The sequence below is a fragment of the Clinocottus analis genome, unplaced genomic scaffold, assembly GCF_023055335.1.
Source record: "Clinocottus analis isolate CAN_PGR_092001 unplaced genomic scaffold, fCliAna1.0.p SCAF_22, whole genome shotgun sequence".
NCBI classification, from domain to species: Eukaryota; Metazoa; Chordata; class Actinopteri; order Perciformes; family Cottidae; genus Clinocottus; species Clinocottus analis.
Window position 1 is genome coordinate 271,362 of NW_027175954.1, and position 15,164 is coordinate 286,525.

At 43.3% G+C, this 15,164-nt stretch overlaps 1 protein-coding gene across 2 annotated transcripts; it reads left to right on the plus strand.

Moving 5' to 3' along the window:
• LOC137792888 (atlastin-2-like) lies at positions 1 to 11,594 on the plus strand. 2 transcript variants are annotated; one of them, XM_068588686.1, is made up of 14 exons: positions 1 to 95; positions 3,445 to 3,734; positions 5,919 to 6,050; positions 6,163 to 6,267; positions 6,389 to 6,439; positions 7,305 to 7,361; positions 8,191 to 8,283; positions 8,389 to 8,527; positions 8,631 to 8,758; positions 9,186 to 9,242; positions 9,692 to 9,763; positions 9,864 to 10,295; positions 11,080 to 11,094; positions 11,479 to 11,594. In XM_068588686.1, the coding sequence occupies exons 1-14, from the start codon at positions 35 to 37 to the stop codon at positions 11,587 to 11,589; spliced, it is 1,743 nt and encodes a 580-aa protein (XP_068444787.1). In that variant the 5' UTR covers positions 1 to 34; the 3' UTR covers positions 11,590 to 11,594. The 2 variants fall into 2 exon arrangements, with proteins under 2 accessions (XP_068444787.1, XP_068444788.1); XM_068588687.1 differs by lacking the exon at positions 11,080 to 11,094.
• Positions 11,595 to 15,164: the final 3,570 nt, after the last annotated feature.

A 15,164-nucleotide genomic window follows, 5' to 3' on the forward strand; every position in this document is an offset into this window, starting at 1 on the left:
CGTCAGGACAGTGCTATAGCCGCTATCGAGAAAGATGGCGGCGGAGGAGAACAGGTTGAAGCGGCGGAATCACAAAAACAGCATCTTCAAAGAAGGTAACCAAACGTACGCCGAAAGGGATGAAGACGTTGCAACCGACGCGACAGGCGACGGCGGGTGGCGAGTTTCTGAATACGTGGGTCCCCTTTAGTCCACCGCCGTGTGGATGGAGGGGGCCACGGGAACGACACGGCGGGGCAACGCTGTGCTTTTGTCGAATAATCGCGTCCCGCGGCGAAATCACCGCGTCGCGAGCGGTAACATATTTAAAAACGTCGTTGTGACAGCGGCCTGGTCGCAGGTAACGGCGCGAGGCAAGCTAACTTCCATTGAGGTGTTAATCTAATTTAGGTTAGCGCACATCACAGGTGTGTGTGTGTGTGTGTGTGTGTGTGTGTGTGTGTGTGCGTGTGCGTGGTGGGGGGTAGGGGGTAGGGTCGGGGATAAACTGTGTTTTACAAGGCATGCTTGTAAAAATAAGCTGTGAGATAAGCCAAGTGGACTCTCTTACGCCGAACTCCATTAAAGAAATCGACCAGTTAAGCTAACTTCCATCTCCTGTGGGCAAGGGTTAATACTGTCACCCTTAAATCGGCTCTATTTAATGATTATTAGTCACGATTTTTAATTCGGCTTAGGTTTTTTTCTCCGAGAAACAATATTAAATTGGCTATTTTTTTTTAACTTTGACGTGCGGCGATATGGCGCGTTGTGACCAGCTGTCAGGGCAGCGACTGTGTATTTGGGACACGTAGACTCTTGCTAGCTGCTAGCCGTCCAACTCTATCTTCCTCCATCCTGTTATCGTGGCATTTATACCACAGTTCAGTATCTGAGGCTGACTAAGCTCCATCACAACGAAGTAACTGGTGAGATATCCCCGTGCGCTGGGTCTTGCATGCGAGTTGGCCCACACGCTGGATGACGAGGGAGGAAGCCTCTCGTGCTGTTGATCCGTTTTTAAAGCGGATGAAAACATGTGTATGAGGTTTACAAGGGTGAACAGTGTTTGGATCTACACAAAGCAGGTGCTGCTGCTTGTGTTGTTGCAGCTGCACAGAGCTCCACTGAGCTTTGTGTGGAGAACTGCACACTATGTGCTAAGACCAAAGTGGGGCAAAAACTAAGCCATGTGGTGTATACATAACTGTGCCGGTGGAGTTATCCTCTTGTTCCAGATTCACATTTTGAGCTCCCTTTTAAGAAGTCTCCAACTCTCCCTCTCGATATGGACACGTACACCGTCGTTTACGGCTCTGTTATTGTATGCCAAATCAAAATTGATAGTCTTGGGGCTTAAATTGTTGTTGTAGATCTCTGACGAGGCCTGGGCTTTTTTTTCTTTTCAACAAGCCACATCAGCCTTAAACTAGCAAATTTGTGAAAGGAGTTTGTTGTGTAATGTCTCTTCTTACACGAGCATCAGTAGCAGTAGGACCGCCTGTCGGATCCAATGTTGTGGGACATGTTTTCCTTTCCTTGAAGAGGAGTCATTAATGTCTCTGAACAGTACTGAGATAGTTATTGTTCGTTTTAAGACTCCAACTCCAAACTGCAGTTTTGCCTCGTTAAAGTAAAAGTTGCTGAATGCAGGCGTACCAGACTGCTGCTGGCGGTCCCGTTCAGCGCTCAAGCACTTTTAATAACAGGCATTTGAGCAGAAACCCAGACCAGAGTCCTCTGCCGACGGGGGTAGCCTGATGTTACAGTAACTGATGACAGGGGGGTGACTTGATCTCTGTTATAAGGAAGCTAACTAGTGTGAAATGACGAGACAGGAATCCACTGATCGGCTTGGCCTGTTTTGATAAGCGGGAGGAAAAAAAAATGCTTATTCACCAATGAGTATGTACCATTGCTAGTTGAGGAATGTTGAACGATCTTGCCAGAGGCTTAAGAAGATGGTATTTTGATTAAATAAAAAAAAAAGCAGTCTTAACTTGAGGCATGACCATGAGATCTTCCCACAAGCAGGCGTAGCTATGACGCGTTGAAGGAAGTACGTGTCTTTAAGTCTGACACATTGCGAGGTCGCGTTCGTCAACATCATCGCGGCCTACATCGCAAAAGGAAAAAGTTTAAGCCGGTTTCCGCTTTACACTCCATCTCGGCGCTACACTGTGGAAGTATTTATCCTCAGGCAGCTCATGTGCTCACCAGAGAGAACATTGGGACATTGAATTTACCGGATCACTGGTCTTCTTAAAAGCCTCAGTTAAAGTACAACTCATCCAAAAGACGTCCCCGAACAGTTTCTTTTTTATGTTGGCGTGTACATTATTTACATCCTTTCCTCCAGATGATGCGAGTGTGTATTTAAACCAGCGAGGCGCTTGCTTGCGGATCACTGTCGACGCCTGCAGAGTGTCGCCTCACATGCCCCCCCCCCCACCTCAACGCTGACCTCAATGAAGACTCTTCTTCCCACGAGGATGCTCGGGGTTGGGGGGGGGTGCTCTGGATGTGCAATCACAAGACACAGCGTCTGAGTAAGCGCTGTCACGTAAGCGCGAGGTCACGGGTCCCCCCGGAAACTGAAACGCCAGCGACTTTGTCGTTTTTTTCCTGCAATGAAAAACGTTGCAGTATTTACGCAAACCTTTGCATCTCGTTTTAGACCAAAGAGCGAGAGACATAGAGAAGCATCGGAAAAGAGTCAGATGGGTAATCTTCCTGAAATACCCAGATTTCCTGTTGGCCAGTGAAGTGTAGCTGCGGCCATACAAGGAGAGCGGACGGATGAAACACTGACCGACGGCTCCGTCTATTTACTGTAAAGCTTCCAGCCAGCTCGGCCGTCCTGTAATGGCGGTGATTCCTTCCTCTCATGTGATGCTTCACTAACTGGAGGAGGAAACTTTTCTCTTCCCCGTCCCAACAAGCGCTGTCGCTCCTGAACATCAGAGTTTATTGATCCCTGAAGGGGAAGTCGGCCATCGAGAGAGAAAACCACGTCCACTCTTAAGCACACGGCTTATGGAAATGTTTTCTTTAGACAGGGTTTCGTACGGTCATGGAAAATGGTTATTTTCTAGGCCTGGAATAATTCTTTGAAAAAATAAAATCCCAAAAGTTTTGGAAAGTGATGTAAATGTGTTGTATTCATGTGTTCATGATGTTCATTTACGCCAAGTTTGAAATAATTAACATGCTTTTAAAAGAAAAACGCTCAAAATATAAGCAGCGTACATACAGGCATCTATATAATGTTTATTCTTTTAATCAAACTATTGGCTCTCATTCATTTCAGTCATTTAAGATTTACTGTTTTGAATCCTCATTGTTAGTTTAAATACTACATTTTATCACTTTACTGTTTACACACAGATTTCACAAAATGTTAGCGTAGCGCCGCCACGTTCTCTCTGTATTGTTCAAACTCTAAACCGCGGCTTTCTCTTTCAGGCGGCCACAGGTTTGAATCCGACTCATCCCAGATGAGACGCGGGGAGGACGAAGAAGAAGAGGAGGAGGAAGACGACCTGCTGGAAGAGGTCGGCGGGGCCCGGCCGGTGCAGATCGTGGAGGCGGACGAGGAGGAGCACTCGTTCTCGCTGCACGAGGAGGCGCTGGAGCGGCTGCTGCTGCAGGAGGAGGTGCAGGACCTCCACGTGGTCGTCGTCTCCGTGGCCGGAGCTTTCCGCAAGGGCAAGTCCTTCCTGCTGGACTTCATGCTGCGCTTCATGTACAAACAGGTAAACCGCCGGGACGCAGCGCTCGTGTCCTGTTTATGAACATGAAAATGTTCCTAATAGAAGAATACACATGGAGTTCGACTCTGGTTTCACGTAGCTCTTTGTACTTGTATAAATACACAATAAAAGTAATAAAATCTACCTGAAACTGGAGCCAAATTCAGTTAATAGAAATCCAGTTGACTTTTTTTTTGAGAATTTCTTGATTTTTATAGGTAATATTTTAAATTGGTTCAAATATCACCAGTGAGTTTCTATATATCCCGACTCTCTCTCTCTCACACACACACTAAATGTAAAACATTTAGAAAGATATAAATTAAAAATTGATATAAATAAAAACAATAAACATTATATGTGTGTGTGTGTGTGTGTGTGTGTATATGTATGTATATATATATATATGTGTATATATGTGTGCATATATATTATATTTTTTTATTTATTTAATCATCAATAAAACCTTCTGAATGGGTCGGATTCTTCTAGTTGGATGTTAAACAGCATTTTTTTCTCTGCAATCTAACCTAAAGTGTCACGAGCGACACTCGTGACCACGCAGTGATTTCAGTCACGCTTTTAAACTCTTCCTCGACGGAGTTGTGTGACGAAACAATCCCAACTCGAGGCCTTAAAACTGTATCTACATTCTTCATCAGGGGGCGGAGTCAGCTCAGTTGTCATGTGGGGCCAATATGTCGACGGGCAAGTTCAGTAACTATCATAACTCGATGAGAACTTCTCAGCTGTCAAAGTATCTAAATCATTTTAAAGAGGCCCACAAATATATGTTTTGAAGTATTTTAATCCAACATTAAGAGTTCTTTTGTGGCACAATGTGAGACTTAATCTACAGACCTCCCTCTTGAGTTCAGCTGAAACTAAGCCACATACAACCTGTTTGCACATCATGCGAGTGAGCAACATGCTCGTGCTCCTCATGTCGGGATTGTTTTCTCTCATTTTCCGTCGTGTTTCCCTGCGTTGCAGATGGATCTTCAGGTTCTAAAGGATTGCTGTTCCAGCAGGCCTCACCCGTCTGATAATTAGATTAGATGCTGATATCAGACCGTGTTGTTGTTGTTTGTCTGTCTCCAGTGTTTCAGGAGCTATTAAAAGACAGTCTAATCTTGACAGTCGTGTATTTTTAGAGTGAATCTTGGTTATTTGTCCAGTAAGGTTTTGATTAGATATCAACAGGATCGGTAGAAGTTTGTCAATGTCAAAAATCGATGACAATGATTTTATTGTAACTCCTTTTTGGCTGAGAAACAAACATATTTGCTGCGTGATATTCCACGTCTCGGCATGAAAAAGCCCCCGTTTCTGTTTGTGAAACGGTGACCCGGTTCAGAGCTAATCTACCGGGTTAATCTACGGTAAGCGCCGAGGAACATTCTGGAGGGTTTCATGAGGCCATAAAGAGGATTTTAGGCCGACACAATGGCGGCTCTGTGGCCCGGGCCTCCGCAGAGGGTCACTGCTGCTTATTCCACACATAAAGTCCATCTTTATGCGTAGAATAAGCCCCGCCCACACAGGTCAAGTCACGGTACAGCCGCTTTTTTTTTTTTTTTTTACACAGGTGTCATGGAGTGGGACTGGGATTACGTCGTAGAGAAGGCTTTTCACGCGTAAAGTGATGACTACGCGTTTGTTATTAATCATAAGGCGTGGTTGAAGATGACGACGCAGTTCATGAGATCAACATTCGTCAACTGTCACATTTTTCCTTTTATTGCCACAGAAGTTGAACCTTTTTTCCAATTTATTTGTTTGTATTATTTGTCATGTTGCAAATCAGTGAATTTATGATAGCATTCTGCTTTAATATGATAAACTATCTTTATTTGTTATTTGATTTACTGAATTACAGTAAAACCAGACTTTTTTTTGGGGAGGCGAGGGGGTTGTATTTTGTAGATCATCAATCTACTAGAAAATGATCTATAGTCTGATGTGTATTGATAACGGGATCAAATATATTGTCATAGACTATGATGTAATATTACTCTCTCCTACTAGATAGATAGAAAGTAATAAAATCAAACAAAATCTCCTGAATGTTCATCACACGTTCTCTCTACATGTTGTTTTAATCTGGATTTGAGGCTACAATCTGAATGTGGTTGTACTGACAACGAGCTGTCCTTCCTCTTCTTCTTCTCTCTCGTCTCCGTCCAGTCGGACTCGTGGGTCGGCGGCGAGGAGGAGCCTCTGACGGGCTTCACCTGGCGAGGCGGCTGCGAGCGGGAGACCACGGGCATCCTGGCCTGGAGCAAGGTGTTCGTGGTGGAGAAACCAGACGGCTGCAAGGTCGGTCCGCGGGCCGAGAGCCCGAGCAAGCGGCTTCCCGAACGCCTACGATTACGTAACTTGTAGATTTTGACATGCTGGGATGAATTGGTTGTTGTTGTTGTTGTTGCAGGTTGCAGTTCTGCTCATCGACACACAGGGGGCGTTCGACAGCCAGTCGACCATCAAAGACTGCGCCACCCTGTTCGCCCTGAGCACCATGACCAGCTCTGTTCAGGTCAGCCGCCACCCTGAGGTTCTGAGTCGTGATCCGGGCCTTTTTTAAAAATAAAAAAAAGTGGTGAAAAGTCTCGGTGCGACGACACCGAGTGAATGACGGGGTCTGTTGTGCGTTTCAGGTGTACAACCTGTCTCAGAACGTCCAGGAAGACGACCTCCAGCACCTCCAGGTCAGTCATCGGTCTGCAGACGTTGTTTTTTATGAACGGCTCACGCAAACGAGGAGAAAACAATAGATAGGAAGGAAGGAAGGGAGGAAGGAAGGGAGGAAGGAAGGAAGGAACTCTGTGATCCAAACCTCATAAAATGCACCACCTCTATCAAAGCTGCCTCCATGATTTTTTTATTTTTTTTTCCTTACAAACGATCCCGTTTGTCCAGTTTAGGTCAGTTGTTAATATTTAATTCCTTCCCCCTCTGACTGACAAGGCCTCTTGAGTGCTCTCGCTGTCCGGCCTTTCAGAGCAGCTGTCTTGTGATTCCTAGTCCCCACAGATTAAACTGCGGCGTCTTGTGAGGGAACAGCTCCATATCGGGTGTCTTGAGATGTGTTCGGGTCAGGATTAACTCTGAACTGAACCCAGCAGCAGACCTTCTGCCTTGTGTGGCAGGAAGTCTACCTCTCAGTGGAAAGTTCACAATGTCACGCCTCCCCAGAGATGCCTGTCAATCAAACAGTGAGGGCGGGCTCTATTGGATTTTATATTATTGAGGCTGGATTATTTTTATTTTTTTGGAAATATGTATAATTTAAAAACGGGTGCAGACAAAGAAGAAGCAACACAACTTCAAACCAGCTTTTAATTTCTCTCTTTTCTTTATTTAATATATATAAATACAATCAAATCTTCATATCCGCAGCAGCACAAATTACTAAAAGTGTTTAGAGCAGCAAATGGAAAAGCTTTCACAGACCGGATGAATCAGAAAGACACACACACACACACACACATTTGTCCCACACTAATTGAGCTTCATGTCCACGTTGTGAAGCCCGATTAGATTTTAAGTGGCCGGTTGTTTTTCTCTCCTCAGCTCTTCACGGAGTACGGACGACTCGCCATGGAGGAAGTCTACGAGAAACCCTTCCAGGTGGGATCTGCTCACCGCGTCCCCGGTCCTCTTAATGTTCAGTTTGATTTTTAGAAACGTGGATTACCTTCTGACACGTAAAAAGATTTAAACTTCAGTCCTCGAAGGACTAAATTATATATTTTTGGTGGCATATTTTTTTCAGTTTGAAGAAACGGATCAATTGGCTCGAGCTCGGTAACGTCACTCTTGTGAGCTGTTTTTAGACGCTCCGTCTTAAAGGGACAGTGCAGATTATTGGGGTTGTGTGAGGTCCTCTGTCGTCGGTGTCATATCATCTCCACTAGATGGCAGTCAACGCGCTCCCAGTGTGGAGGAACCAGCACAGAAGCAAAGGAGTTTGATTTTATTTATTTTTTTAATTTTTAAGTGCTATATTTTAGATATTTTCACGGCTTTACTTTGCCGTCGGGCAAAGAGAGCAAAGATAACCGCTTCAGATCCTCGTTGGAAAGATAAATATTTGAAATATTGTTGATATTAGTTATTTATTTAGTATAATTTGTGTGCTTACTGCCATCTATTTTGGTAATACAGCTTACACGACTAAGTATCTCATGCTACCCCCACTTCAAAGTACTGCTTATGTTTGTGCAACTTATTTGTGTTGCAAACAAAATCTGAAACTTCTGGAAGCCCATTTCCGCAAAAAAAAAAGGAACGACAAAAAAAAGAAGAAATCATGACTTTTTAATCTTTTTTTGTGGTGGAAATGTGCTTTCATAGGAACTGGAATACTTTTGCAATAAATGTTCTTTATCTTTTTAATATATTTATTTTGAATGTAGTGGATCCCGGATCAATAAGCTGCATGTGTCCCTCTGTTCAGAGTCTGATGTTCCTGATCAGAGACTGGAGTTACCCGTACGAGCATCCGTACGGCCTGGAGGGAGGCCTGAGCTTCCTGGAGAAGCGGCTGCAGGTTGGTTTCTGGTTTGTTCCAAAAGGCCCCGGAGCTTAACTATAGAACCGCTCGCGGGCTTTAACGTCTCCGTGGACCGAATGACGCGTTCCCGTCTGTGATCAGGTGAAGCAGAACCAACACGAGGAGCTGCAGAACGTCAGGAAACACATCCACTCGTGCTTCTCCAACATCGGCTGCTTCCTGCTGCCTCACCCCGGCCTCAAGGTGGCCACCAACCCAACCTTTGACGGGCGGCTCCGAGGTGAGAAACCCGAACGCAGAGACACGAACGATCCGGTCAAAAACAAGTCCGGCTTTGTGACGCGCATGTGTGTCTCTGTGTGTGTGTGCTTCGTGTGCCTCAGATATCGACGAGGAGTTCAAGAAGGAGCTGGTGAACCTCGTTCCGACGTTGCTCTCGCCAGAAAACCTGGTGGAAAAAGAGATCGGAGGAGTGAAAATCACCTGCAGAGAGCTGCTGCACTACTTCAAAGTGAGTTAAGATCTGTGGCGCTTGCACCTGTGACATCACCACACTTTACCAAACAATGGCATCATTTAAAAAAAAAGTCCCAGATAAATAAAACATTAAATGTCCACAAGAAATGCAAATAAATCCTTGAAATGAACGCTACTTTTAAGGAACATTTAGGCAGTGAGACGCCTGAACAATGTGAGTCTCGTTCTACAAAAGAGGGAAGACGATGACAGTTTACTAGACAAGATGAGAGAATACGTTTTAGCTGTTCCTCCGGTTCTTAAATCCTGATCGAAAGTTCTAGAAAAAAGCGAGTAAGTGGACCTTGAGTTGGGAGTGTTTTGTCTTTCTCATCCATAGTTTTTCTCTCTTTACTGAGGCTCCTGTTATCTTTTGAAGTTCGTCTTTGTGAATGTTTCTCATCTGTCCGTTTTGTTCTCAGGCTTACATGAAGATCTACCAGGGAGAGGAGCTTCCTCACCCCAAGTCCATGCTGCAGGTCAGCTCACACACACACACACACACACACACACTCACACACACACACAATAGATGGAAGATAATGTTGCTGTGGAACAGCGCCGCCTGCTGGACAGTTTTGCATCATGACATTTAATCCAAAAAACAGATTCAGTGCATCCTCTTTTTTAAATCTCAAAACAGTTTTTTAAATTGTTCTCACTGTTTCAAACCTTCTGAATGGGTCAAGACACACACACACACACACACACACACACACACACACACACACACACACACACACACACACACACACACTATCAATTATACATGTATGTGTATTTACTACAAACACAGGATATACTACTAACAACCGTATTTCCATTAGAGGAGAACGGTGCAGATCTCAGTTTTCGTTAAAAAAAAAGAGTGATGTGTTGATTTCTCAATCTTGACTCTAAACTTCATCTGTTGTTATCTGTTGCCTAGGCAACAGCTGAAGCCAATAACCTTGCAGCTGTAGCGGGCGCCAAAGACTTGTACAACAAAAGCATGGAGCAGGTAACGCATCACACGGAGGATGTCTGAGAGCCAGGATCTGGTTAATGAAATACTTCCAGATTATTTTATTTTTTTGTTTTTCCTCTTGCGCCGCCCGCAGGTCTGCGGCGGCGACAAACCCTACATCAACCCGGCAGAGCTGGAGCGGCGCCACGCGGAGCAGCGGCAGGCGTCGGTGCGGCACTTCCGCTCGGTGAAGAAGATGGGCGGCGAGGACTTCTGCCGGCGCTACCAGGAGCAGCTGGAGGCGGAGCTCGACGCCGTCTACGCCAACTTCTGCAAGCACAACGACGGCAAGAACATCTTCTTCGCCGCGCGGACGCCCGCCACGCTGTTCGTGGTCATGTTCGTGATGTACGTGGCGTCCATGGTCACGGGCTTCGTGGGCATCAACTCGGTGGCCGCGCTGTGCAACCTGGTGATGGGCGTGGCGCTGACGGCGCTCTGCATCTGGGCGTACGTCAAGTACTCCGGAGAGTTCCGCGAGGTCGGAGGAGTCATCGACCGGGTGGCCGAGACCCTCTGGGAACAGGTGAGGGGGTTGTGTGTCTGTGTGTGTGTGTGTGTGTGTGTGTGTGTGTGTGTGTGTGTGTGTGTGTGTGTGTGTGTGTGTCTGTCTGTTTGGGGTAGGAATCACCACAGGTCCCACGATACGATATTATCACGATGCGTTGAGTATTGCAACGTATTGCCTTTTTTTTTTCAAACGCAAATTGTCCCCAAAGGAAAACTTTGTCAACAAAAAACAAATTGATTTCACTATTCCAGAACCAAGAAGTCAAGAATTGAATAAATGAAACGTCGATACTCGGCTTTCATGTATCGATCCATTATCGCCACGCAAAATATCGCGATACTGTGCTGTATCGATTTTTTTTGTTTTTCCCCCGTGTGTGTGTGTGTGTGTGTGTGTGTGTGTGTGTGTGTGGTCAAATTTCTCCATCTTCTTGCAGTAAATTCAGTTAATTCGACTCTGCTTCATTTAATTGTTTTTGTAATGAAAGAGAAGTTCTGTAACATTCGTCAGACTAATAACGTTTAATAATAATTAACAGGCATTAAAAGATTACAAACCAACTCAACTTTGGAGGGGAAAAAAACTTACATTTAGTAAAATAACTCTTTAGTTTTTCCTTAAGCGTCCTTGTTCTGCTCTCCTAAAAAAAAAGTAACTAAAGGAAACTTTAACTGGTGGTTGAGACTCTGCTGATGCTCGATTCACTTCAACACATTTCTGCCGTCCTTCACCTTCTCATTTTCATCCTCCTCTTCCTCTAATCCTTCCTCTTTTGTTTCCTCTCTCTCAATGCCTCCAGAGGACTCCACGAAAGGTACGTTTAATAAAACTGTTCAAAGTCCCTCAGTTTGGTCCAGTTGCGGGAGAAAGATCCATCGAACGATTTTAAAGGTTCAAGGTTGTTGAACACGTTGGAATTCTTGTGCAGTCTAGGAAATAAAAACGGTATAATAAGAGAAAATATTCAAGAAGCACTATACATAGGGCGGTAATATATTAAGACTATTTTAAATTATTTATCTAACACATCTGGCTTGTGGATTGCGCAATAGAAATGCTGCAAATCATTATTTATATACGAGATAAAACGGTGTCATCTGCATAACTGCAGTGTTTACAAAACTGTGAAGAAAGTTTAGTTGGTGATGAATAATAATTTGTATTACCTGACCTCCTCTTCCTCCTCTTCCTCCTCCAGATTCTCTCCAAACTCTTCGAAGTGGCCCGGAGTCGAGTCCCGTTGGGGAACCTGATCCCGGCGCCGCGGCCGCGGCTCGCCTCCAACAACAACGTCAAGAAGAAAAACTAGCAGCACTCCGTCTCGTTCCCGTCTCGTTTATTCCTCCTCTCTCTCTCCCTCACTCTCTGCTCAAGTTTTGAAACAAACATTTTTTTTTTTTTTAGGAACGGTGTGAGCCGCGTAAACGAGCCTTTTGTTCTCAGACCGTAGATGACGGTTCCTCGCCGTGCCGGCTGTAGGTTTAAGGACTCGCCGTAGACTCCGGACGAAGCAGCGTGACGTATTTTTTATTTTTATTTTGTCAGTGGGCGGGGTTAAGGTATTTATTGGTGGGAGGGGCCATTATTCAATCACTGAGTGTCATCCCAAGTGTGTGTGTGTGTGTGTGAGTGAGAGTCATTTATGTGAACGTATGAATGAAGAGCATGACCACAGACCCTCCTCACGGTTCCCCTCCTCCTCCTCCTGCTCCTCCCTTCTGGTCGTTTCTGTCGCTGGGCGGCATCACGAGGAGGAGTCACGACCAAAGTTTACAGCTTTACTCGTAGGACCGAGCGGAAAACACCGATTTTTAGGACTTTAAAAAACAAAATAAACGGTTCGGTTTCGGGGGGAAATGTTACAGTTTTTCTTGCTCACCCAGAATCCCAAAACTCGTGGACGCTCCTCTACATTAGTGTGTGTGTGTGTGTGTGTGTGTGTGTGTGTGTGTGTGTGTGTGTGTGTGTGTGTGTGTGTGTGTGTGTGTGTGTGTGTGTGTGTGTGTGTGTGTGTGTGTGTGTGTGTGTGTGTGTGTGTGTGTGTGTGTTGCACCGTTAGACTGGTGTTGTGGGCGCCACTCGCACGCCTCCACGTGAGGACGCCGCCTTCAGCTCTTCAGCTTCTTTGGCCCCGCGGTCAGGAAGTCATGGAGCGAGGAGTTTTACCTCTCCACCAAGTATTTTATGTCAAATCGTTCACGGCGAGCTCTTCCTGGAGCGTCCAACCTTTACCCCTCGCGGTCTTTCTTCACGTGACCTCCGTGGTGTCGGATCACGTGAAACAGTCGAAAAGCTCACAGGGTAAACGTTAGCTTAGCATTACTCGTTACCTCTTCTGGTTTAAGTGATTTCACGTTTCGTCTTTTTAAATACTGACTATGTAAGTACAGAAATGACGTGCGTTGTCCTTTCAATCCCCTGTGAATTTGCTATAATATAACTTTTTATATATATACATATTTACATGCGTTAGAACACAAAGCTACGTGGCTTTGACGCTAATCGTGATCATTTCAAATAAATCATGACAGTCGCTGTTTAAAACCCCGGACGTCCACGAGTTTGTCTGGTTCTGTGAGAGCGGGGCTGAGAGGATAATAAGCTAAATTTACCCCCCAAAAAACCAGCTGACCCTTTGAAGTAGCAAGCTAAATGTTGACTTTATCTTGATTAGTCGTTCTTTTCAGTGACATGATCATGCGTTTCAGTATTAAAACTTCTTTTTTTCATCCTTTTTTTAAAATTTTTTTTATAGTTTAGCCTTAAAAGTTACATATTTCAGGGAGATGTTACGCTGGATCTCGCGTCTGGAGGTCGGACGATTTGGGAACTATTTCTCGGCGGGATATCCTTCCGCCACGGCTCCAACTTACTGTACTTTGATGTATATTGATCTCTGATCGCCCCCTCTAAAAGAAACGGATGAACTATTCCTCGAGAATGATCTCTGGATTCCTATTTTGGGAGATGATGATGATGATGATGATGATGGTCTGACTGCCAGCGTTTCAGCGAGTAAAGCTTTTTAAATGTGTTCCTTTTCAGGCCGATTCAGCTGAGACCTTTTTCTTTTTTTTCTTTTTGGTTTTCTTTCTCTATTTAAATCTGTTATTTAAATTGAGCGTCATTCCTCGTCTCTTATCTTCCTCCTGACAAATCTGACTTTTGAACCGCCTCGTCTTGTTTTTAAAGCACCAGAAGCCGTTTAGTAAAACACACACACACACACACACGCACATAATAATAATTTCATCGCCCACATTGAATACGAACACTTTTTAAAGCCAAAATCCGCAACTGATGACTGAAACGTTCATTGCAGACATCGACGCTTTGTCCTATTTTCTTAATTTCAACACCATTCCATCCACTGCAACATCACCACCGTGTGCTTTTTTTGTTTTTGTACAGTTCAGTTTTCTACAGCCTCATCCACACATAAGGGCATGTGTATGAAATATATACATATATAAATATAAATTTTTCTAGACCTTTTTGTAGCTGGAAGAACAACGGTTTGGGTGGTAGACCAGATTCAGCTCACTGGATGTAAAGGAATGCTTTTCGTGATTTGTGGATATGTCTAATAAATTCCTTTTTTTTATATATATATATATTTGTAAATTAATCTTACATGAGCACTGCGATTCCACCCCCTGCTGGCAAAGAATGTTTATAATCTGGATTTTCTTTTCTTTTAATTTCCTTTTTTTTTGTCTTCTGTTGCTTTTAAAGTTATTTTCGTTAATTTATTTTTCAATACAATATTAAACCAAACTCCTACAACACACAGTGGTGTCGTTCCTTTCTTGATGAGGATGTTTGTAGAGCCTGCAGAGGGTCCGTTCACTGAGTTAAAGGGATTTATAAAGGTCTCGAGGGAGGATTAACTGTTTGAAATCTACTTTATTTTAAATGTATTGTACTGTGGATGGTTTAAAATTTCCAATTTTACAGATTTATTATTATTTATTTAACTTATTTTTCAGAAATAGTCAATCGAGGGAACGTGTTTGGTTATTTAGTATAATAATCATCTCAGAGCAGCTGAATATAACTAGAAAGAGACACAACATGACCACAACAAGACAGAAAATGACTAGAAAGAGTTTTAACGGTCTCAACGTTAATTTAAGAAACAAATGGTTATGATTTAAACGCGTCCTCTGTGCTTATTAGAAAGATTAACTTGAGTTTATCGTTCAGGATTTTAATGACTCCTTACATTCAAATTGATTGTATTGATGTTTCTATTTGTACCATGTAAAGTGCTTCGAGTACCTTAAAGCGCAATATAAATATAATGTATCATTATTATAATTCACTAAAATGTGAATGCAACAGAGCAGTGATCCACCAGATGGCAGTACAGTTAACAATACTGGTTTATAATTATATGATATAAATTACAACAGTTATCTCCACGTGTGTGTATATATATAAATAAATAAATATGTATGTATATATGTATGTGTGTGTATTTATATTTATATAAATAAATGAAATTATAGGACCATAGAGGGATTTTTTTGGAATGTAGTAAGGAAAAGTACAATATCACTTATTTACAATATATTAAATATGCTTAGTTATCCTAATGTATCATAGAATAGACAAGTTATTTTATACTCACTGGTAAGAAAAATAAAAACACCCTGAAATAATTTTAAATAATGAAAGCGGAGAAATTATATTTATAATGTTGCTTCTGATGGAAAAACACTGCAGGACGCTTCACTCCACTTACATCAACATTAAATAGATTAAATATTACATTAAGGAAACATTAAGGTCTCTTGTGGTGTTGTGGCGATGTTTTATAAAAGTCCCATGTTGTGAAATGTGAGACTGTCATGTCATTTGTGATTTATTTTTATTATGAAG

Excerpts from the sequence above, each read along its gene's own strand:
- LOC137792888 (XM_068588686.1), top strand. The coding sequence starts at position 35 with ATGGCGGCGGAGGAGAACAGGTTGAAGCGGCGGAATCACAAAAACAGC. Across the intron at positions 8,284-8,388 it reads TCCTGGAGAAGCGGCTGCAG|GTGAAGCAGAACCAACACGA; the intron begins GTTGGTTTCTGG and ends GTCTGTGATCAG. Across the intron at positions 8,528-8,630 it reads CTTTGACGGGCGGCTCCGAG|ATATCGACGAGGAGTTCAAG; the intron begins GTGAGAAACCCG and ends CGTGTGCCTCAG.